Here is a 24,510-nt window from a genome sequence, read left to right as displayed (position 1 = left end):
TAATCTTCTGGAATATGCTCCCTAGGAGTCTGATGCATGCCATTGTCCTTCCTTGATTGCCTGGTGATGTGACTTGGGTTCCACTGACGTAAGGAATTCTGTGCTATCTTACTGATACCATCGCTCTCAGTTAAGGAATGGATGTTTCATGAGGCCTCTCCCCCCACCAATCAGAGAAGACTTCTCTCTGACATCCCCTGTAGTTCCTGAGCTCTTTTTTCTGCATTCTCCAGTGATATAACTATCTCAATGGCCTTCCTTAGATCCAAATTAGATCCTGCCAATAATTTCTATTGGATTGTCGCATTGTTAATCCCACCGATTAGCCTATCTCGTAACATATTGTTCAGGGTTCGGAATTCACAGTGCTCTGCCACTTCTCAAAATTCTCATCTGTGAAAGTGGAGGCCTGCGTGAATCCCGCAGTGGTGTGGAGATGCCGGCGTTGGACTGGGGTAAACACATGCGTTTGAGGACGGCCTCAACCGGGATATTGGGTTCATGTCACACTATTTGTAACTCCCACAGTTGCATGGACCTGCAGAGTTTCACTGGCTGTCTTGTCTGGAGACAATACACATCTTTTTAGCCTGTCTTGATGCTCTCTCCACTCCCATTGTTTTGTTTCTTAAAGACTTGATTAGTTGTAAGTATTCGCATTCCAACCATTATTCATGTAAATTGAGTCTGTGTCTTTATAAGCTCTGTTTGTGAACAGAATTCCCACTCACCTGAAGAAGGGGCTAAGAGCTCCGAAAGCTTGTGTGGCTTTTGCTACCAAATAAACCTGTTGGACTTTAACCTGGTGTTGTTAAACTTCTTACTGTGAATCCCGCAGCACAGTGGTGTCCTTATAGAGAATGTTGGCAAAGAGCAGGAACTGACCAACCCTACAGCCCCAGCAGTGAAGTGTTCAATGCAACAAGAGCGCTGCAGCACAATGGCAGATAGGGTGCATATGTTGCACTGACCTCGAAGTCACAGGCAAACTGAGGCCTGACTTGTGCATGCTACACACTTTCAAACAGGTTTGAGGCTGACATATTCTCCCACAGGCGTGATCCAAGATGGCAGGCATGAGGAGATTCCGGCAAGCAGCTGTTTTAATAAGCATTCGTGAGATTTAAATGAATGCAAAAAGCATTCACAGCACAAGGCAGCAGGTTGACCAGTGACCCTTACTAACCCTCTATTGGGAGAACTGCAATCTGCTTTCACAGGGGCAGATTTCTGACTTTTTGCCAGCCGCTAGGTGCGCCACAAAACCCATCCCCGCCGCAGGCAGGATGGGAAAATTCTGCCCATAGCGTGGGGCAGGTGTTATGTACAAGTCAAATCTGGTAGGAATGACATGTTCGCGGCATGGTGGCACAGTGGTTAGCACTGCTGCCTCACAGCACCAGGGACCTGGGTTCAATTCTGGCCTCGGGTCACAGTCTGTGTGGAGTTTGCACATTCTCCCCGTGTCTGCGTGGCTTTCCTCTGGGTGCTCCGGTTTCCTCCCACAGTCCAAAGATGTGCGGGTTAGGTTGATTGGCCATTCTAAAATTAACCCTAGTGTCAGGGAGACTAACAGGGTAAATATGGGGGTTACGGGAATAAGGCCTGGGTGGGATTGTGTTCAGTACAGAATGGCTGCACTGTAGGGATTCTATGGGATCTTCCAGTCTAGTTAAAGCTGGGATGGTAACAGTAAGAGTGATAGTTATTATCTAGAATGCAGATACAATGATTGAAAGTAGATAAGGATAAAAAGATACTTAAAGACTTCCCTGAAGGACATTCTTATTGAACATGTTGGGTTCTTACAACAGGTCAGTGGTTTTAATTGTTGTTTTCCAGGTGCTGACCCAAAATTACCAGATTCATTGAATTTAGCTTTACAACATGGGAAGGCAGGATTTGTATTTATGTAGGGGTAGATCTTAACTTTGTGCAGTTGTGTAAAACAGGCGATACCGAGTAATTTTACATATCTCCCCATTTCCTTTTCCAGGCTTTCAACCATTTTAAGGTCAAGCCAAGCTTGATCCCGTTAGCTTTAAGGATGAGAAATTGGTCCTGGTTGCACCTATTTTCTGGGTGGCAAGCGGGTGCACAAAAAGGAACCATTTTGTCTACACACAATCTGCAGCTGTTGGTAAAGGTGGCTTGCCAGGCATCCCCTGCGATCACCTGAAACAGGTATTGGATTCCTCAAGTATGTTAACGAGAGGTCTAATACGTTTCTAAAGACCAGCCTGAGGGAAGGTGCTGCGCAGGATAGGCCTGGGGCCTGCTCCAGTCAGTCATTCATTTCTAAATAGCACTTGTTCATTAGTCTTTAAGCAGACTATTGGAAGCACCACCAAAAAGGTAAGTTTCTTTTTTAAACTTGATGTGGTGCTGGGGTTGCTGGCGTGCAGCTCCCAGCTCCACAGCACTATCCTGGACCCCTGCTGACTTGCACAGTCTTGGATGAGCAACAATTTTCTTTTAAGTGTGCGTTGATAAATGGAAAGTGAAAAGCATGTGGCACAAGTGGCAGGCAACGACCATCCCCAACAAGAGAAAATTTAACCATTTTCCCTTGACGTTCAATGGCATTACGATCACTGGGCTATGGGGAAAGCAGTAAGAGTTTTAACAACACCAGGTTAAAGTCCAACAGGTTTATTTGGTAGCAAATACCATTAGCTTTCGGAACGCTGCTCCTTCGTCAGATGGAGTGGAAATCTGCTCTCAAACAGGGCACAGAGACACAAAATCAAGTTACAGAATACTGATTAGAATGCAAATCCCTACAACCAACCAGATCTTAAAGATACAGACAATGTGAGTGGAGGGAGCGTTAAGCACAGGTTAAAGAGATGCGTATTGTCTCCAGGACAGGACAGCCAGCAAGTCCAGGAGGCAAGCTGTGGGGGTTACTGATAATGTGACATAAATCCAACATCCCGGTTTAGGCCGTCCTCGTGTGCGGAACTTGGCTATCAGTTTCTGCTCAGCGACTCTGCGCTGTCATGTGTCATGAGGCCGCCTTGGAGAACGCTTACCCGAAGATCAGAGGCTGAATGCCCGTGACCGCTGAAGTGCTCCCCCACAGGAAGAGAACACTCTTGCCTGATGATTGTCGAGCGGTGTTCATTCATCCGTTGTCGTAGCGTCTGCATGGTTTCCCCAATGTACCATGCCTCGGGGCATCCTTTCCTGCAGCGTATCAGGTAGACAACGTTGGCCGAGTTGCAAGAGTAGGTACCGTGTACCTGGTAGATGGTGTTCTCACGTGAGATGATGGCATCCGTGTCGATGATCCGGCACGTCTTGCAGAGGTTGCTGTGGCAGGGTTGTGTGGTGTCGTGGTCACTGTTCTCCTGAAGGCTGGGTAGTTTGCTGCGGACAATGGTCTGTTTGAGGTTGCGCAGTTGTTTGAAGGCAAGAAGTGGGGGTGTGGGGGTGGCCTTGGCGAGATGTTCGTCTTCATCAATGACATGTTGAAGGCTCCGAAGGAGATGCCATAGCTTCTCCGCTCCGGGGAAGTACTGGACGACGAAGGGTACTCTGTCCACCGTGTCCCGTGTTTGTCTTCTGAGGAGGTTGGTGCGGTTTTTCACTGTGGCGGGCCAGAACTGTTGATCGATGAGTTGAGCGCCATATCCTGTTCTTATGAGGGCATCTTTCAGTGTCTGGAGGTGTCTGTTGCAATCCTCCTCTTCCGAGCAGATCCTGTGTATTCGGAGGGCTTGTCCGTAGGGGATGGCTTCTTTAACTGTTTAGGGTAGAAGCTGGAGAAGTGGAGCATCATGAGGTTATCCGTGGGCTTGCGGTACAGTGAGGTGCTGAGGTGACCGTCCTTAATGGAGATGCGTGTGTCCAAGAATGCAACCGATTCCGGAGAGTAGTCCATGGTGAGTCTGATGATGGGATGGAACTTGTTGATGTCATCATATAGTTGTTTCAGTGATTGCTCACCATGACTCCAAAGGAAGAAAATGTCATCGATGTATCTAGTATATAGCATTGGTTGAAGGTCCTGTGCGGTGAAGAAGTCTTGTTCGAACCTGTGCATGAAGATGTTGGCATATTTGGCATAAGGATGTCCCGAGGCATGGTATATTGGGGAAACCATGCAGACGCTACGACAACGGATGAACGAACACCGCTCGACAATCACCAGGCAAGACTGTTCTCTTCCTGTGGGGGAGCACTTCAGCGGTCACGGGCATTCAGCCTCTGATCTTCGAGTAAGCGTTCTCCAAGGCGGCCTTCACGACACACGACAGCGCAGAGTCGCTGAGCAGAAACTGATAGCCAAGTTCTGCACACATGAGGACAGCCTAAACCGGGATGTTGGATTTATGTCACATTATCAGTAACCCCCACAGCTTGCCTCCTGGACTTGCTGGCTGTCCTGTCTGGAGACAATACACATCTCTTTAACCTGTGTTTAATGCTCCCTCCACTCACATTGTCTGTATCTTTAAGATCTAGTTGGTTGTAGGGATTCGAATTCTAATCAGTATTCTGTAACTTGATTTTGTGTCTCTGTGCCCTGTTTGAGAGCAATTTCCACTCCATCTGACGAAGGAGCAGCGCTCCGAAAGCTAATGGTATTTGCTACCAAATAAACCTGTTGGACTTTAACCTGGTGTTGTTAAAACTCTTACTGTGTTCACCCCAGTCCAACGCCGGCATCTCCACATCATGATGATGTGGAAAGAGCAGGAGAGGAGGACTAACGGTGAGTTAGCCTACTAAAGAGTCAACACAGGAATAATAGACTGAATAGCCTACTATGCTGTATGATTATATGATTGTATAAGAAATCAATGAGAAAACTATTGGATTATTTCATTACATAGACAAGTTGAGAGGTGTTCCGCATAATACTGCAGCTCATGTGTCAGAGATGGTCTCGGCTGTTTTGACCTAATGATGTCCTATCTGCATATTATTTCATTCGATAAGGTTAGAAGTATTTTTCTGCTTCCATTTATATATTTTTTGACTATTATCTAATGTAGGACGAGTGCCTTACTATGAAGATGGAAATTCACCCCTGGATGTCTTACACAAAACGGCGATGAACTATGCTTTGGCTATAAAGTTGAAACCAAAGGACCCTGAGCTGCATTTCCACCTAGGTGTTGTGTTAGAAGAACATTACCATGCGGCTGTGATATATGGCATTGTGAAAAAGGTAAGGCAACTGTAACATGTTAAATCCAATTGTTGCAAGTTTGAAATGGAAGCAAACTCATCAGAGTATTAAAAAATCCTATTATCAAAACATCAGATATTCAACTTTTCCATTTCTTTAAGGTTTTACTATTCCCCAAGGTGTTGGTACTCTCTCTCTCTCTTAGAAGGAAAAGATGACTATTAAACTATTCTGATCAAAAAGTTTCTTACTAGCTGAAAAACAGTGGATTTTCATTTGAGAGAGATACTGTTTACAACGCTCACTCAGTAATGGAGTGGACACACTAGGTGTGATTTTCATCTATTTTCAATTCTGTTTAACTGAGATACAAGGATGATAGGCAGTCAGTTTAGTTCTCAGGAAAACCTACTGCATACTGAATGCCCAAGTCATGCATGACTTGATTTTCAATGGACTTCAAAATAGTTTGACCCGTACTCTCAATGAAAGAGATAGAAAATCTTTTTAAAAATCTGATTTATTATCCTGTGTCAGTGTAGGACCCCCCCGCCGCAACACAATTTTCAGTTACATATTGGTGGAGGGTACCATCATTACTATTGGACACAAAGCAGCCTAATCTCCCAGGCCATTAAGCGAACGCTACTAACTGCTCTAGAAATGCCACAGTTAACTTCACAGGCACTGTGAACAATTCAATCACCTTCTCCCCCTTTAAGTTTTAACCAATTCAACTCTGCAGACACAGAAGAGCCACCGGGTTAAATTTGCTCCTGTCAATTCTTCCCCCAGAAATTGGTTAGATGTCTTCTAGAGCCCTTTAAGTGCTAGAAGCACGGTGAGATCATATAGATAGGCTGCGAGCATTCAACTGGTTCAAGCATCCTGAAAACAAGTCAAATTAGGTTTTAGATTGTCCTTACGGATAGAGATCACCAAATCATCAGCATTTCACTGTGCATAGCAACCGTATTACCTCTTGTTGCTGCTCTATGAGTTGCACTTTCTGCAAATACCTATGCAGCACCTATCTTAGTGACATCCTTGTGACTTTGTTGGTCTTCTGCAACTATGCTGTGTTATTATGTAAATGATCAAGTGCCCGTTCCATTCGCGTAGCGGGGCCTAATTCATCAGTCTACCAAAGTTTGCATTCCGAATTTCTCTGTGATTTTCATCTGCTGCCCATACCAGTTTTGAATGTACTGGATAAGTAACAATTACCTTGTAGATTTCTTATCTGAAGTGTATCATAACTTGATCTTTGCTGCAATGATCCACACCACTTAAGTAATGCAATTTAGCTCACTAGTCATTGTAACATCACTTCATCCTTTTAGCTGTTATATTTATGTAGGTAAATTCTGTGTAAGTTCCAGAACATCTGCCAGCATTATAAAGATCAGATTTCATCTATGTTAATAAAACATGTTCTGATGGTAATTATTGTAAACATTTTCCTATTTGTTCAAGATTGTTGCTATTAATGCTACAATAGAGAATGCATCTATTATTTTTCAACATCAGAATGATCTCAATCTGCCCTCAGATTGAAGAAGAGGGTGCAGAAAAGCTCAGTGCAGCTGAGGTCTCTGGTAGAAACGATGAGATTTCGGGAATTTGTAGACTTCACGGCTTTAAAGTGGATGCTACACTAACCCAACAACTAAAGGCATTGGACATGGAATACCAGCAATTAAAGGAACAGGGGCAGTCGAGCAAAGCTGACTACGTACAGACACTCTACAACTGGAAAGCCCAGCAAGCTGGGAAGGTATTAATCAATATGTATTTCAAAGAATATAAAAGCAGGTTTATACAAACTTGAATTTGATTTAACATGCATGATGCCTCAGGGAGGATTGTAACCATGGTAAGCTAGCCCTCCTGGTACTTTCTGACCTGGCTTCAGTCTTTGACACAGTTAACCACACCATCCTCTTCCCAATGGCTCTCCACTGTTGACTAGACTGCACATGCCTGCTTCTATTCTTATCAATTCAGTCGCAGCCAGAGAATCATCTGCAATGATTCCTGTCCCTGCTTTCACATAATTACACCTGGAGTCCAAGGATCTATCTATGCACCCCCCCCCCGCCTCCCTCCTCCCCCACCCACCCCATATTCCTCATCCATGCTAACTATCTGAGGCTGAGCAATACTATTCGCAAACTTCAATGTTATATTTGGCCCAAGATCAGCTTCCGACTGTGTATTCACGAAGATTTCCTGTTTCCATCTCTGTAACATCATTCAACTCCACCTCCACCCCATACCTCAGCTCGACGGTTGCTGAACCTTCATCCATACCTCTAGGCTCCCCATCTTCTACCTGTTATAAACTCAAGCTCATCCAAAACTCTGCTGCCTGTGTCCTAACTTGCACCAAGTCTAATTCACCCACACGACAGCTTTGCTCGCTGGCCTACATTAGTTCCCAGTTAAGCAATGCCTGGATATTGAAATTCTCATCCTTGTTTTCAAATCCCTACATGGCCTGTCTCTAATCTATTACAGTCCTATGACCCTTTGAGATATCTGCACTCCTGCATGGTTTGTGTTATAAGGAGAGGCTGGATAGACTGGGACTTTTTTCTCTGGAGCGTAGGAGGCTTAGGGGTGATCTTATAGAGATATATAAAATAATGAGGGGCATAGATTAGCTCGGTAGTCAACATCTTTTCCCAAAGGTAGGGGAGTCTAACACTAGAGGGCATAGGTTTAAGGTGAGGGGGAGAGATACAAAAGGGTCCAGAGGGGCAATTTTATCACACACAGGGTGGTGAGTGTCTGGAACGAGCTGCCAGAGGTAATAGTAGAGGCGGATACAATTTTGTCTTTTATAAAGCGTTTAGACAGTTACATGGGTAAGATGGCTATAGAGGGATACAGGCCAAACACGGCAACTGGGACTAGCTTAGTGGTTTAAAAAAAAGGAGCGGCATGGACAAGTTGGGCCGCAGGGCCTGTTTCCATGCTGTAAACCTCTATGACTCCTCCGTTTTCGCATCATGTGCATTCTCGATTTTAATCACTTCGCTGCTGACAACTAATGCTTTGAGCTCCTCGGACCTTAAATTTGTTCCCTAAACCACTGCACCTCTCTCAAGCTCCTTCCTTCCTACAGATACTTCTTAAAATCTACCTTTTTGATCAAGCTTTTGCCTAAAAGTCTCCCTTTGTGACTCAGTATCAAAATTTGATTGATAATGCTTCAGGAAGCACATTGAGAGCTTTTACATGGTTAAAGACAGAAACCTGGGTGTAATGGTGTTATGATGCCATAGAGACTGACAACTGTTAAAAAGATATCAAAAGAAAAAATGCTGGAAAATCTCAGCAGGTCTGGCAGCATCTGTAAGGAGAGAAAAGAGCTGACGTTTCGAGTCCAGATAAACCTCTGTCAAAGATGAAAGGCATAGAAAGTGTGAGATATTTATATTGTAGGGTGAGGGAATGAAAGAGGAGTCATAGCCACAAAAACAAGGGGAAAGGCTAAGAGGTGCTAATGGCAGCCCACAAAGAGAATAGGAGGTGTGAATGGCCAAACGGCAGAGAAGCTGAAAACAAAGGGTAAACTGTGAATCATAGAATAGAATAGAATAGAATCATAGAATCCCTACAGTGCAGAAGGAGGCCATTCGGCCCATCGAGTCTGCACCGACCACAATCCCACCCAGGCCCTACCCCCACAGATGAAGATGTGAGAGTCATTGAGGAAGGAAATGTGGCTGTGGAAGCGAGTCTTGGTAAATACCAGTGTTAACAAGATGTATTTGAATTCCAAGTGACTAACTGGAAGGATCACACAACAAGATTTAAAATTTTAAGACTTTTACTGTAGTAAACTCTATTCAGCTGGCTACTGATTTTCTTAACTACAGAAATGATCCTCCCATTTAATTTCTAAAGTTTTATAAAAGTTTTGAAGCCTCCGCGGTTTGGGGGGCAGTGGGATGGCATGCATGATGGCAAGTGCTTCTGAGAGACAGTTACGAACTCCAATATAGAATCCTGAGTTGTGTCATCACCTGGAATGACCCGAAAGATTCCACATCCAGTGGACATCCTTTTGGTAGAAATTAGGTCAAGAAGCTCCAATCCACCATTTTGATAGGCGGCTCTGAATTATAAGGACTGATGGATGAATGGGCTATGGCAACATCCTGGGTAAGAAGTCTTACAACACCAAGTTAAAGTCCAACAGGTTTATTTGGTAGCACAAGCTTTCGGAGTGTCGCTTCTTCTCCCTCACTCACCTGAAGAAGGAGCGACACTCCGAAAGCTCGTGCTACCAAATAAACCTGTTGGACTTTAACCTGGTATTGTGAGACTTCTTGCAGGAATTAACCAGAGCCCTTTTACATGCAGTGGCTCAGATCCAGACAGGCCTCAAAAAGTTGCGGCAATATTTTGGGAGGTTAATTCTGCTGCCATTTCCTGTAGTGGTTTTGAAATGGTGACCTTTGAGATCTAATTTTCTGCCCCAGAAGAGAATCTAACCTTTTACATTGAACTTAATGAGGTGGGAGGGGAGCATGGTTTGCGTTTAATTCTGGCAGTAATGCTGATGATATCACACAACTCCAGCCTGTGACAAATCATTGGCACACATAAATGAAAATTTGCCTTTATGCATTTAAACTTGGGAGCAGTGGAGTACAGAAGATAACTTTGCATGTAACATCAGAAACACAAGTCCAGCAATGGTTATAAAAGCAAAATACTGCAGATGCTGGAAATCTGAAATAAAAAGAAAATGCTGGAAAAATTCAGCAGATCTGACAGCATCTGTGGGGATAAATTGAGTTAATGTTTCAAGTCTGTATGATTTACGATTAGGTGCATTGACCATGCTAAATTTTCCCTCAGTATACCTGAACATAGAACATTACAGCACAATACAGGCCCTTCGGCCCTCGATGTTGCACCGACTGCGAAACCAATCTAAAGCCCATCTAATCTACACTATTCCAATATCATCCATATGTTTATCCAATGACCATTTAAATGCCCTTAATGTTGGCGAGTCCACTACTGTTGCAGGCAGGACATTCCACGCCCTTACTACTCTCTGAGTAAAGAACCTACCTCTGACATCTGTCCTGTATCTATCACCGCTCAATTTAAAGCTATGTCCCCTCGTGCTAGCCATCACCATCCGAGGAAAAAGGCGCTCTCACTGTCCACCCTATCTAATCCTCTGATCAACTTGTATGCCTCTATTAAGTCACCTCTTAACCTTCTCTCTAACGAAAACAGCCTCAAGTCCCTCAGCCTTTCCTCATAAGACCTTCCCACCATACCAGGCAACATCCTGGTAAATCTCTTCTGCACCTTTCCAATGCTTCCACATCCTTCCTATAATACGGCGACCAGAACTGTACGCAATACTCCAAGTGTGGCCACACCAGAGTTTTGTGCAGCTGCAACATGACCTCATGGCTCCGAAAGTCAATCCCTCTACCAATAAAAGCTAACACACCATACGCCTTCTTAACAACCCTATCAACCTGGGTGCCAGGCGCCAGAGTTTGGCGATTGGGGGATTTTCACAGTAACTTCATTGCAGTGTTAATGTAAGCCTACTTGCGACACTAATAAATAAACTTTAAAAAGACTTAAACTTAAAAACTTGAAACGGAGCTAAAGAGAGGGAGAGATGTGGTGGATTTTATGGTGTTTAAGACGGGGTGAAGCAAAATAGAAGTTCAGGGATATGTGGGAGCTGGGAGAATTTGCACCATGAGATTTAGGGCACAAGACAGAGGAAGTGTTAATGGCAGTGTTAAGGACTATAGAAGGTGCTGATAAAGTCATAAGGGTAAGCTAACAGAATGTGTTAATAGGAGAACAAAGGTCAGTGCTCAGTGAAAGTAAAACGTAAGAAACAAATGATAGATACCCCTCTGAGTCGGGGGTAGAGGGTGTGTTGGGACAATTGATTTTAGATTGAAGATGGAGGAGAGATTTGCAGTCTAAAGTTGAACTCAATGTTGAGCCTAGGAGGCTGCAATGCGCCACTAACTGGTTTGTTTTCAGTGACTCACTTTTCCCTGAATCCTTGTACATGTAATGCAAAGGCATGAGCTTTAGGTCATGTAACTGCTGCTCTATTATTATTAATACTGACTATGTAATTTAGGATGGCAAATTGAAACCAGTTGTCTCCGATGAGCAAAAGTACATTGATTGGTCTCTGCTGAAGTACATGGATGCCCTGTCTCTTCAACCTCAAAGCTGGCAATACAATTTCCATGTTGGCCGCTTGCTGCAATTTCAGAAAAACAACGCAGCTGCATTGAGACATTTGCAGATGGCACTAGCACAGAAACCAGCAGATCCTTCCATTAGGTGAGCAGCTAAAACTATACACTTTGCTCATGTCACCTAGGTAAGGATTCATGGTTTTCTTTTTAATTACTGCAATATTCTAACATAAAGTACTTTTTTTTAACCTTTTATTGACTTTATAATCTTCCACTGTGTTCTGCACTGCCTACTTCAATTCAATATAACTATTAATCAATAACCCCACTTCATTAAACTAGGGTCATAAATATAAGATGGCCACTCAGAAATCCAGTACGGAATTTAGTAGAAATCTCTTTATCCAAAGAGCGATTAGAATGTGGAACTCAGTACCACAGTGAATAGCTGAGGTAAATAGCATGGATGCTTTTAGGTAAAAGCGATTAAACCCATGAAAGAGAAAGCAATAAAAGGAATTACTGATATTGTTAGATGAAGAGAGCTGAGGTGAGGCTTGTGTGGATCATAAAACACCAATATGGACCAGGGGAGGCAATGGCCTAGTGGTATTATCACTGGACTATTAATCCAGAAACTCAGCTGATGTTCTGGGGACCCAAGTTCGAATCACACCATGGCAAATTTGAATTCAATAAAAAATATCTGGAATTAAGAATCTACTGATGACCATGAAACCATTGTCAATTGTCAACCCATCTGGTTCACTAATGTCCCTTAGGGAAGGAAATCTGCTGTCCTTACCCGGTCTGGCCTACATGTGACTCCAGAGCCACAGCAATGTGGTTGACTCTAAACTGCCCCCCCTGAACAAGGGCAACTAGGGATGGGCAATAAGTCGATGCCCGTGTCCAACACTAAAAAAAATAAAGTTGGATCCAGTGGCCTGTGTGTTTGTACATTGAATGATCTCTGATGAAGATGCCTTGTGTCTTCAACCTAGCGATTTGTTGCCAGCAATACATTTTTCACATTGGCTGCTTGCTGCTATTCTGTGTGCAATTCTATAATATAATTCTAAAATGCAAGCTGGGGAAAGCAACTTATTCCTGAGTGAACAAAGAACAATACAGCACAGGAACAGGCCCTTCGGCCCTCCAAGCCCGCGCCGCTCCCTGGTCCCAACTAGACCATTCTTTTGTATCCCTCCATTCCCACTCCTTTCATGTGGCTATCTAGATAAGTCTGAAACGTTCCCAGTGTGTCTGCCTCCACCACCTTGCCCGGCAGCGCATTCCAGACCCCCACCACCCTCTGTGTAAAATACGTCCTTCTGATATCCGTGTTAAACCTCCCCCCCCATCACCTTGAACCTATGACCCCTCGTGAACGTCACCACCGACCTGGGAAAAAGCTTCCCACCGTTCACCCTATCTATGCCTTTCATAATTTTATACACCTCTATTAGGTCACCCCTCATCCTCCGTCTTTCCAGTGAGAACAACCCCAGTTTACCCAATCTCTCCTCATAACTAAGCCCTTCCATACCAGGCAACATCCTGATAAACCTCCTCTGCACTCTCTCTAAAGCCTCCACGTCCTTCTGGTAGTGTGGCAACCAGAACTGGGAGCAGTATTCCAAATGCGGCCGAACCAACGTTCTATACAACTGCAACATCAGACCCAACTTTTATACTCTATGTCCCGTCCTACAAAGGCAAGCATGCCATATGCCTTATTCACTACCTTCTCCACCTGTGACATCACCTTCAAGGATCTGTGGACTTGCACACCCAGGTCCCTCTGCGTATCTACACCCTTCATGGTTCTGCCATTTATCATATAGCTCCCCCCTACGTTAGTTCTACCAAAATGCATCACTTCGCATTTATCTGGATTGAACTCCATCTGCCATTTCTTTGCCCAAATTTCCAGCCTATCTATATCCTTCTGTAGCCTCTGACAATGATCCTCACTATCTGCAAGTCCAGCCATTTCTGTGTCGTCCGCAAACTTACTGATCACTCCAGTTACACCTTCTTCCAGATCGTTTATATAAATCACAAACAGCAGAGGTCCCAATACAGAGCCCTGCGGAACACCACTAGTCACAGGCATCCCGCCGGAAAAAGACCCTTCCACTACCACCCTCTGTCTTCTGTGACCAAGCCAGTTCTCCACCCATCTCGCCACCTCCCCCTTTATCCCATGAGATCCAACCTTTTGCACCAACCTACCATGAGGGACTTTGTCAAACGCTTTACTAAAGTCCATATAGACGACATCCACGGCCCTTCCCTCGTCAACCATTCTAGTCACTTCTTCAAAAAACTCCACCAGGTTAGTGAGGCATGACCTCTCTCTCACAAAACCATGCTGACTATCGTTAATGAGTTTATTCCTTTCTAAATGCGCATACATCCTATCTCTAAGAATCCTCTCCAACAACTTTCCGACCACGGACGTCAAGCTCACCGGCCTATAATTTCCCGGGTTATCCTTCCTACCCTTCTTAAATAACGGGACCACATTAGCTATCCTCCAATCCTCTGGGACCTCACCTGTGTCCAGTGACGAGACAAAGATTTGCGTCAGAGGCCCAGCGATTTCATCTCTCATCTCCCTGAGCAGCCTGGGATAGATTCCATCAGGCCCTGGGGCTTCTTAATTATCCAATAGGAAATATACTTCAAGTGAACGCATCATCTAAATTTTCCTTCACTCTCGGTGGGAAATTGTGTAACTCAATCAATGTTGCATCTCTCTGAGGCACAAAATACTGGTGCACTGATAATGCTGCAAGTTATTACACTTCAGTGTAGATACTGCCATGGAAATGTATATCATCAGTTGGGTTAAAAGAGAACCAAAATGCTGTACAACATTTTAAGGGGTTTCTGTTCATTATGAATGTGAGTCTATTATGCAAAACTAACCATACTTCAATTTGGACTACTTAGCTGGATGATAATGGTTATTGGGATGGAAAATTGGCATGTCATATCAATCTATTAAAGATCTCTAACTGTGTATCATTTTCCTTTCATCCACTACAAAATAAGAATCCACTGAAGCAGTGTAGAAAGATGTTGCGTATGTGTTGTCTGTCTCAGCTGAAAGCAAGCAAAACTGAGTTGCATCCCATCCTTTTGTATTGCAATGAGAGTTCCTTCAAAGTTTTGGTAATAAACTGCAAGCAAACAATAAAGTGGGAATCAGTCAGAAAGTAAGACAAGTTAAAGCAGAAGAAGAAAGAAGTAAGAGTGAAGAGAAAAAAACAAGTTGGATAAACGTCACCGAGAACTACAGCAAATAGAAAATGAGGTAAAAGTTTGTGCCCTAATCTAAAGGAGAAATGGCCCAGTATATCAAAGCTAAGGAAAAGAAGAATATAAAAAGGTGGAAGTAGCCAGGAAATCTATTAGAGCCAGTAAGAAACAGTGTAACACTCATTAGCAAGCAGTGAAGGAACAGGAGTTGGAGCATGAGATGTGAATTAAAGGTAAAAAGAATTGAGAGAAATAGCACAAGAAGAACTCGGCAACAGAGGTCATAGCATGGACCTCGAGAAGGGCAAGGATGGAAACTATCAGTTTCGTGATCAGTGAGAGAATCGCTCTTCTCAAGAGTGGAGCACCCCCAGGGTTTGATCCATGGTGCAAGAGTAATGGTCATTCACCAGAGCCACTATTGGGAATTCTTCAGAGATCCAATCAAATGATCAAACTACCACTTGTGTGGAGTACACTAATGAACTGGAGAAATTTGCATTCTGCAGAGAGGCAGAAACTGCCCGGTATTTGAAGGTGCTGAGGAGGACTTGGCAATGGACAAAACCCAAAGAGAGAACACAACTGTTGGAACAAGTTAGCAATTCAGGAGAATTCTCTAATAATAACGAAGACAAGAAGAAGAAAAAAATGTTAAATGTAGAATTAGAGCTCGATGCAACTACAAAAGAGGAATGTGTCAGTTGTCGGAAAATATGCAAGGCACAAGTAGAAAGAGATTGTTACTAAATGTTGTTGGAAGAGAATGATGGATTCATCTTGGCTCTGTTCCAGAGCAGCCGAGAGGTGCAACCCTCCTGTACCTAAGTTTCTCTTATCAATAAATACCTATTGTTCCTTGTCTGAAATATCTTGAGAATGCTAGAATGCCACAACACAAGAGAGCCTTGTGCACAGCAATTATGAGGATAAAGCTTTAAACTGAACAAGATCTGAGCAAGAGGCTAGAAGAAGCTATTTTCGCAAAGTTCTGGCAAAAACAAATTGAGACTGAGATAACCAACTTCAAAAAAAGAATTGGATAAAAAATTTGGTTAGGATGATATTGTAGGCTCTTGTGGCATGGTCATACATGAATACGTAATTCTGTAGGATCTGACAGTCCCTCTCCTGTTAGGGTAAGGGAGGGGAGAATGCTGCCTGTGGTGTGTGAGAGGCTCAGGGCACTGAGGTGACTAGCATAGATCCATTCGGGATAATGTAATATGTGAGAAAGAAAAGAATAGAAACATATGTTGATGGGGTTAGTTGCAGAAGGGTTGGAGGAGGCTCACAGAGAGAATAAACATTGATATGGACTAGTTGGGCGGTATTGTAACTACTATGGAATACTTTGTAATATAGAAATCATAGAAACCCTACAGTACAGAAAGAGGCCATTCGGCCCATCGAGTCTGCACCGACCACAATCCCACCCAGGCCCTACCCCCATATCCCTACATATTTACCCACTAATCCCTCTAACCTATGCATCTCAGGACACTAAGGGCAATTTTTAGCATGGCCAATCAACCTAACCCACACATCTTTGGACTGTGGGAGGAAACCGGAGCACCCGGAGGAAACCTACGCAGACACGAGGAGCATGTGCAAACTCCACACAGACAGTGACCCAAGCCGGGAATCGAACCCAGGTCCCTGGTGCTGTGAAGCAGCAATGCTAACCACTGTGCTACCGTGCCATCCTGGTATTATTACATTACAACGTAATAATGCATGAATATCCTGAATTGATGACTTGAAATATGTATCCAGGGCATTTTCTTGTGTTGTTAAATGGATAAACCAACAGTATGATTAATTGTCTGGGGGAAGCAGTCTTGATTTCTCATTTTATACTTTCTCGTTCTCTTAAATAGGTTGATATTGGTTATAAGGGGGAGATTTTACCTCTTCCTCCACTCAGCAGAAATTAAACAGATGAACAGTTAAAGTGGTGATAAGATTGTAAGAAATAGCAGCGGAGTAAGCCATTTGGCCCATCAAACTTGCTCCACCTTTCGAGAAGACCATCTTTGTCCCTCCCCAAAATCTCTTCCACTCCTGCAAGACTTTATCGAAGCTCCCTCCTTTCCATTTCCTGGCAAGCCTACTCTGCGAGGACAGGGTTGGGCAAGAAGGGACCCTGAAGCTTTTACATCTGACCAGGGAGATGAAAAGTCTTGTGCCTGAAACTTAGACCCACAAATGTATTTTGCACTCTCCATTCTGTAACGTGTTTGGGATCAACCCCCGTTAAACCTCAGTTACTGGACTCCACTTCTGGCATCAAATATTGGCTTTGTAAGAGAGCAACAAATACATTCCCAAATTCCATAAGTGCATCAATTTTCCTCCACCCTTTAAAATTAAGTTGAATACCTGAAGAATATTATACTTCTTGGAAATAATTTCAGGAGCAAATTAGTCTACAAGTATTAACTAACATTTGAGGGCTAGTGCAGCTTTAGATCTGCAATGGACATGTGATATGATCTGTATCCTGAGCTGTTAGTTACACAAATTGTGTAAATTTACTTGTTCCCGATTTGTTATCAGGTTTTATGCAGGCCTGCTCGTGCTGGATCGGGATGATGGGCTGGGTCCTCAAACACGCTACGCCATTCAATACCTCCAACAAGGTTTAGAGCAATTACTGGCTAACCTTCAAACCCCAGATGAGGACCTGCCAAAGTGAGTTTTACTGTCTGGAGTAATAAACTAGATAAACGTTTAGGTATGTAACAAATTTAGGAATTAGGTTTCAAAAGTTCGAAGCTGAGATTAAATAAATCTCTGTTAGGCAAACATATTCAGGTGGCTGAAGCAAGGCAACTGGATGGATTTAACCTGCAGGTCTGCTATGAATTGATTGAATGGCAGAACAGCCTCGCGAGTATAAATGGCCTACTCCCATTCCGATGTTCCATATAGGAAATTCAACACAAGTTTTAGGAGCGAATATTCATGACTTAGATTCGGTGTGAAGCTCCCTCTACTCCACCAGTCTGTGCCCTGCTTCAGTAACCTGAATACTTTTGCCTAATGGTCTGGCCTACATGTGACTCCAGAGCCACAGCAATGTGGTTAACTCTCAACTGTCCTCCAAGGGCAACTAGGGATGGCCTACATGTGACTGCAGACTCATAGCAATGTAAGACCATAAGACATAGGAGCAGAATTAGGCCACTCGGCCCATCGAGTCTGCTCTGCCATTCAATCAGGGCTCATATTTTTTTCATCCCCATTCTCCTGCCTTTTCCCCATAACCCCTGATCCCCTTATTAATCAAGAACCTATCTATCTCTGTCTTAAAGACACTCAATGATCTGGGCTCCACAGCCTTCTGCGGCAACGTGGTTGACTCTCAACTGCCCTGAAAGGGAAAATAGGGATGGCTAAAAAATGCTGGCCAGCCAGCGATGCCCATGTCCCACAAATGAATAGAAAAAAAGGATAGGTTAGCACAATGGCAGGCAAGTGGCAAATGGAATTTAATACAGAGAAGTGTGAGGTGATATGCTTTGACAGGGAGAGAGATGTAATATAGATTTAATGGCATAATTGTAAAGAATGTGCTAGGACAGAGGGACCTGGGAGTTCATGGGCATAGATCATTGAAGACGACAGGACATACTGAGAGAGTACATAGCAAAGCATGTGGCATCCTGAGCTTCAGTAGAAATATTGAGTACTTTCTAAAGCTCTGCTTAGGCCACGTTTAAAATGTTGTGTAAAATTCTGGAAGGATGCAGGGGTCCTTGAGAGGGTGCAGAGGAGATTTACCAGAATGATTCCAAGGATAAGGGAGAAACTCGGGTAGCTCTCCTTGGAGAAAAGGAGATTGAGGTTGAAATTTGATAGAAGTTTGCAAATTTATGACAAGTTTAGATAGAGAAAGAAAAGCTGATGGTACAAGAACTTGAGAGCACAGATTTAGGACATGAGGAAAGAAATCCAGGTGGAAAGCTGAGGAAAAACCTTTCAACGCTAACACTAAACGATCTTGCTGCCTTTCAAGATGGTGGAAGCAGAGACGATCAATGATTTCAAAGGGAAATTGGACGACCAGTTGAGAGAAATAAATTAGCAGAACGATGGTAATAGAAAGGGGGGGGGCATGGAATGCGACTAACTGGATTGCTGTACAGAGACTTGGCATGGGCTCAATGGGCCAAATGCCTTTCATTTGTGCCATTATGACTCTGGCCAGTGTTTTATGGAACCTCAAGGTGGACTGGGAGGCATGGTGGGTGATAAATTGTGTGGGGATGGTGTGCCCATTACCTTCCTACCACTGCTGGCTTTTACCAGTGTTGTGGAAAGTGACAGCAGTTCTCCTACCCGCAGGCCAACTGTAATCCTTAACTGGCCAATTAAGAGCTACTTCCCACCGTCAGTGGTGTCATACCAGTGGTGGGTGGCCCATCCGCTATGTGTACCCAGCCAACGTTCTTGTGGGCTCAGGTTGGAGGCCTTCTGATTGGGCATCCTGTGACTCACGCTGGTGGCAATGGCCACTCTCTCAACAACATCCCCCACCCTCCCACACAGCCCTTACCAACCATCCCAACCCCCTCACCAGAGGCCTGCCTGACTGCCCCCAATATACTTTGGTTCCAGAGTGGAGTCCGTGATGCTGCTTTGGGTCAGGTGCAGTCCCAGCAGTGACCATCACTTTTGGCAGTAGCTTGTGGAGGCAGAGCCTGTTCCTTGAAGAGTTGGGCACCTTAACACCAGGCAGCTAACTGGTTGAGGCTTCCAGAAGCAGCCAAGGTCCCCCCCACTGCCCCCGCTTCCCACCAACCCTCAAGCATTCACTGTTCTGTTAAATCCCAGTCTATGACTACACTGTTGCCCTGCTGAACCATTGTCACATAATCAGTCTTCAAGTTATTCCTACAGGCATTAACTCACTTAGTTTATTGATCCACTGTCTCTGCTATATGTTGTCTCTTTTAGGGCGTTAGCAGATAAACTTTAGATGTCTGTTTTTGAATATTTTGTGAGTAAATTTTTATCCATTCTTTCCATCTAGTGATGAAATCTCATTTCTTCGGCCTTTAAACACATTTTCTCTTCTGAACATTCAGTTGCTCAAAGGGATATTCAGGCTAGGAACATTTCTCTTCAACCCTCCTGCAGGACTGCCTGAAAAAACAATGTCTCCCGAACAGGTTCTTCATTTGTAAGTGTTACATTTTATTTCTTTTAATAATCTTCCTTCACTGTTTGTATTAAACAAAAATGATAAATTGCATTTATATAGTATCTTTAATGCAATAGAACATCCATAGGTGCTACAAAAGAGCGCTCAGATTTAAAATAAGCCCTCGGTGAATATTATGAAAAACCGAACAATCTACAGTAAATAAGAGAAACTTTGTACGGATGGCTAGATCTGTTGATATAGCTAAATTCGTGGAAGATGGCCAATCTGATTGCAATCTTCACAGAAAGATGTGGGTGGCTCAGTAGTTGGCACTGCTGCCTCACAGCCAGGGACCCAGTATTAATTCTGGCCTTGGTTGACTGGGTGGAGTTTGCACATTCTCCCCTTGTCTGCATGGGGTTCCTCCGGGTGCTCCGGTTTCCTCCCACAGTCCAAAGATGTGTAGGTTAGATGGATTGGCCATGCTAAATTGCCCCTTAGTGCCCCAAGATGTGTAGGTTAGGGGGATTGGGGCGGTGGGGGGGGGGGGGGAGGGGGGGTAAATATGTGGAGTTACGAGGATAGGGCCTGGGTAAGATACTCTGTCGCAGAGTCAGTACAGGCTGGATGGACTGAATGGCCTCCTTCTGCACTGTAGGGATCCTATGATTCTAAGAAAAATATAATCTTGAGTAGTTGGGTTTTCATCATCAGTATAGGACAATGCAGCATGTATTTATGAAGAAACTAGAACATATGAGGAAGGAAGGAATGAAAGGTTATGCTGACAGGCTTACAGGAAGAGGGTTGGGAGGAGGCTGCTTGTGAATTATAAACTCCAGCACGGACCAACTGAAATGAATGACCAGTTTCTGTGTAATACTTTCTATGTAATTCTGTGCAAAGAATCTGTTTTAAAAAAAAGCATAGCATTATATTGTGATTCTTTTCACTCAAGTAGTTCGGTATTATACTTTGCACTGTAGATAATTGTGTTGTAACACTTGGACTATCTGCTTGTTAGTTGTTTGTTTAATATATTAGCGTAATAATACTTAAAATTTAACATAAGTTCCAGAGTGATCCATTATCGTCGCTGAAGACCTAAGTGATCTCATGGAGGCATAGGATAAATTCTGAAAATAATTAGCAGACAGTTTATTGCTTTGATTTATTATTGTCTACAGTGAAAGGTATTGTTTCTTGCACGCCATACAGACAAAGCATACCGTTCATAGAGAAGGAAAGGAGAGAGTGCAGAATGTAGTGTTACAGTCATAGCTAGGGTACAGAGAAAGATCAACTCAATGCAAGGTAAGTCCATTCAAAAGTCTGACAGCAGCAGGGAAGAAGCTATTCTTGAGTCGGTTGGTACGTGACCTCAGACTTTTGTATCTTTTTCCCGACGGAAGTAGGTGGAAGAGAGAGTGTCCGGGGTGCGTGAGGTCCTTAATTATGCTGGCTGCTTTGCCGAGGCAGCGGGAAGTGTAGACAGAGTCGATGGATGGGAGGCTGGTTTGCGTGATGGATTGGGCTACATTCACGACCGTTTGTAATTCCTTGCGGTCTTGGGCAGAGCAGGAGCCATACCAAGCTGTGATACAACCAGAAAGAATGCTTTCTATGGTGCATCTGTAAACGTTGGTGAGAGTTGTAGCTGAGATGCCAAATTTCCTTAGTCTTCTGAGAAAGTAGAGGTGTTGGTGGGCCTTCTTAACTATAGTGTCGGCATGGGGGGACCACGACAGGTGATCTGGACACCTAAAAGCTTGAAGCTCTTGACCCTTTCTACTTTGTCCCCGTTGATGTAGACAGGGGCATGTTCTCCTTTATGCTTCCTGAAGTCAATGACAATCTCCTTCGTTTTGTTGACATCGAGGGAGAGATTATTGTCATCGCACCAGTTCACCAGATTCTCTATCTCATTCCTGTACTCTGTCTCGTCATTGGTTGAGGTCTGACCCACTACGGTGGTGTCATCAGCAAACTTGAAAATCGAATTGGACGGGAATTTGGCCGCACAGTCAGAGGTGTATAAGGAGTATAGTAGGGGGCTGAGAACACAGCCTTGTGGGGCACCGGTGTTGAGGATGATCATGGAGGAGGTATTGTTGCCTATCCTTACTGATTGAGGTCTGTGAGTTAGGAAGTTCAGGATCCAGTCACAGAGGGAGGAGCCGAGGCCCAGGCCACGGAGTTTGGAGATTAGTTTCGTGGGAATAATGGTGTTGAAGTATGAGCTGTTGTCAATAAATAGGAGTCTGAATAGGTGTCTTTGTTATCTGGGTGTTCCCGGGCTGAGTGCAGGGCCAGGGAGATGGCGTCTGCTGTGGACCTGTTGCGGCGGTAGGCAAATTGTAGTGGATCCAGGTAGTCCGAGAGGCTGGAATTGATTTGATTGTTTGTTATCTTGAGTGTTACTGAAGGCTTACTTGATTTGATTTGATTTATTTTTGTCACATGTATTAGTATACAATGATAAGTATTGTTTCTTGCGCGCTACACAGCCAAAGCATACCGTACATAAAGAAGGAAAGGAGAGGGTGCAAAATGTGGCGTTACAGTCACCGCTAGGGCGTAGAGAAAGACCAACTTAATGCGAGGTAGGTCCATTCAAAAGTCTGATGGCAGCAGGGACGAAGCTGTGCTCGAGTCGGTTGGTACATGACCTCAGATTTTTATCTTTTTCCCGACGGAAGAAGGTGGAAGAGAGAATGTCCGGGGTGCATGGGGTCCTTGATTATGCTGGTTGCTTTTCCGAGACAGCGTGAAGTGTAGACAGAGTCAATGAATGAGAGGCTGGTTTTCGTGATGGACTGGGCTTCGTTCACTTTGTAGTTTCTTGTGGTCTTGGACAGAGCAGGAGCCATACCAAGCTAACACAACCAGAAAGAATGCTTTCCATGGTGCATCTAAACAAGTTGGTGAGAACTGTAGTGGACAGGCCAAATTTCCTTAGCCTCCTGAGAAAGTAGAAGCATTGAAGAGCTTTCTTAACTGTAGCATCAAGATGGAGGAACCAGGACAGGTTGTTGGTGATCTGGACACCTAAAAACTTGAAGCTCACGACCATTTCCACTTCATCCCCGTTGATGTAGACAGGGACATGTTCTCCTTTACGCTTCCTGAAGTCGATGACAATCTCCTTCAGTTTACTGACATTGAACGAGAGATTATTGTTGCCGCACCAGTTCGCCAGATTCTCTATCTCATTCCTGTACTCTGTCTCGTCATTGTTTGAGATCCGGCCCACTACGGTGGTATCGTCAGCAAATCTGAAAATTAAGTTCGAGGGGAATTTGGCCGCACATTCATAGGTGTAGAAGGAGTATAGTAAGGGGCTGAGGACGCAGCCTTGTGGGGCACTGGTGTTGAGGATAATTTAGACCTTAAAAGGGATGATAGGCAGTCTCAAAACTATTTTGATTTGACACTTTCCCATGAGAGTGACCTAAGATACAAGCTACAAAATAATTTATCGTAAGAATGGTAAACAAAAGACTCAGAAAATTCATGACCATCACCATAACACATAACTTACATTGTTATCTGATTTTGGTGAATAGTTTAAATGATTGACCACAAAAGCATATTTGAGATACAGTCTAATTCAGCAGCCCACAAAAGAAATTGTAAAATATGATTTTTTTTGTTCTTTGCCTTACTCCACTTCATCTGAAAGCAATAACCCTTGCTAAATTACTAACGCTAGGATGCAGTTTAATGAACTGCAGAGGTTCTTCACTACCCCATCTACAAATCTTTCTTCGGCTGTGAATGTTGTTGATTAGTTAACAATGGGGAATGTGAATATTGAACACAACGCCCTCCTGAGCCAGTTTCGAAACGCATTTCTAACAGGACATCATGGATCAGCAACAGGAACCACAGCATGCGTTTGTATTGCTGCCTGTCTCGAGGTTGGGAGTGTTTCTTCATAAAGAACTCTTCAAATGCAGACAATAAAATATAACAAAACTTACTAAAGTGTGCAGAGGATGCTGAAAGTCTGCAAAGGGCTATAGATGGTCTAAGTGAGTGGGCGAGGGTCTGGCAGATGGAGTACAATGTTGGTAAATGTGAGGTCATCCATTTTGGGAGGAATAACAGCAAAATGGACTATTATTTAAATGGTAAAAAATTGCAGCATGCTGCTGTACAGAGAGACCTGGGTACCATTGTGCAAGAATCACAAGAGTTGATTTGCAGGTGCAGCAGGCAATTAAAAAGGCAAATGGAATTTTGTCTTTCATTGCTAGAAGGATGGAGTTTAAAAACAGTGAGGTTATGTTGCAGCTGTGTAAGGTGCGGGTGAGGCTACACCTGGAGTACTGTGTACAGTTTTGGTCTTACTTGAGAAAGGATATACTGTCACTGGAGGGGGTGCAGAAGAGATTCACTAGGTTGATTCTGGAGTTGAGAGGGTTGGCTAATGAGGAGAGACTGAGTAGACTGGGGCTATACTCATTGGAATTCAGAAGAATGAGGGGAGATCTTACAGAAACATATAAGATTATGAAGGGAATAGATAAGATAGAAGCAGGGAAGTTGTTTCCACTGGCGGTTGAAACTAGAACTAGGGAGCATGGCCTCAAAATAAGGGGAAGCAGATTTAGGACTGAGTTGAGAGGAATTTCTTCACACAAAGGGTTGTGAATCTGTGGAATTTCCTGCCCAGTGAAGCAGTTGAGGCTACCTCATTGAATGTTTTTAAGGCAAGGATAGATAAATTTTTG

At 43.8% G+C, this 24,510-nt stretch overlaps 1 protein-coding gene across 3 annotated transcripts in view; it reads left to right on the top strand.

Moving 5' to 3' along the window:
- LOC144504686 (uncharacterized) overlaps positions 1 to 24,510 on the top strand; it is a 62,714-nt gene that overhangs the window by 20,804 nt on the left and 17,400 nt on the right. For all 3 annotated transcript variants that reach the window (XM_078230399.1, XM_078230398.1, XM_078230400.1), the window contains 5 exons: positions 5,004 to 5,179; positions 6,693 to 6,917; positions 11,289 to 11,497; positions 17,182 to 17,316; positions 19,661 to 19,810. In XM_078230399.1, coding sequence (XP_078086525.1) covers positions 5,004 to 5,179; positions 6,693 to 6,917; positions 11,289 to 11,497; positions 17,182 to 17,316; positions 19,661 to 19,810 — 895 coding nt within the window. The remainder of the gene's footprint in view (positions 1 to 5,003; positions 5,180 to 6,692; positions 6,918 to 11,288; positions 11,498 to 17,181; positions 17,317 to 19,660; positions 19,811 to 24,510) is intronic.

Source organism: Mustelus asterias, chromosome 15 (assembly GCF_964213995.1).
Source record: "Mustelus asterias chromosome 15, sMusAst1.hap1.1, whole genome shotgun sequence".
NCBI lineage: Eukaryota > Metazoa > Chordata > Chondrichthyes > Carcharhiniformes > Triakidae > Mustelus > Mustelus asterias.
The sequence above is the reverse complement of the archived record's forward strand: the minus strand, read 5'-3'. Positions and strand labels throughout refer to the sequence as shown.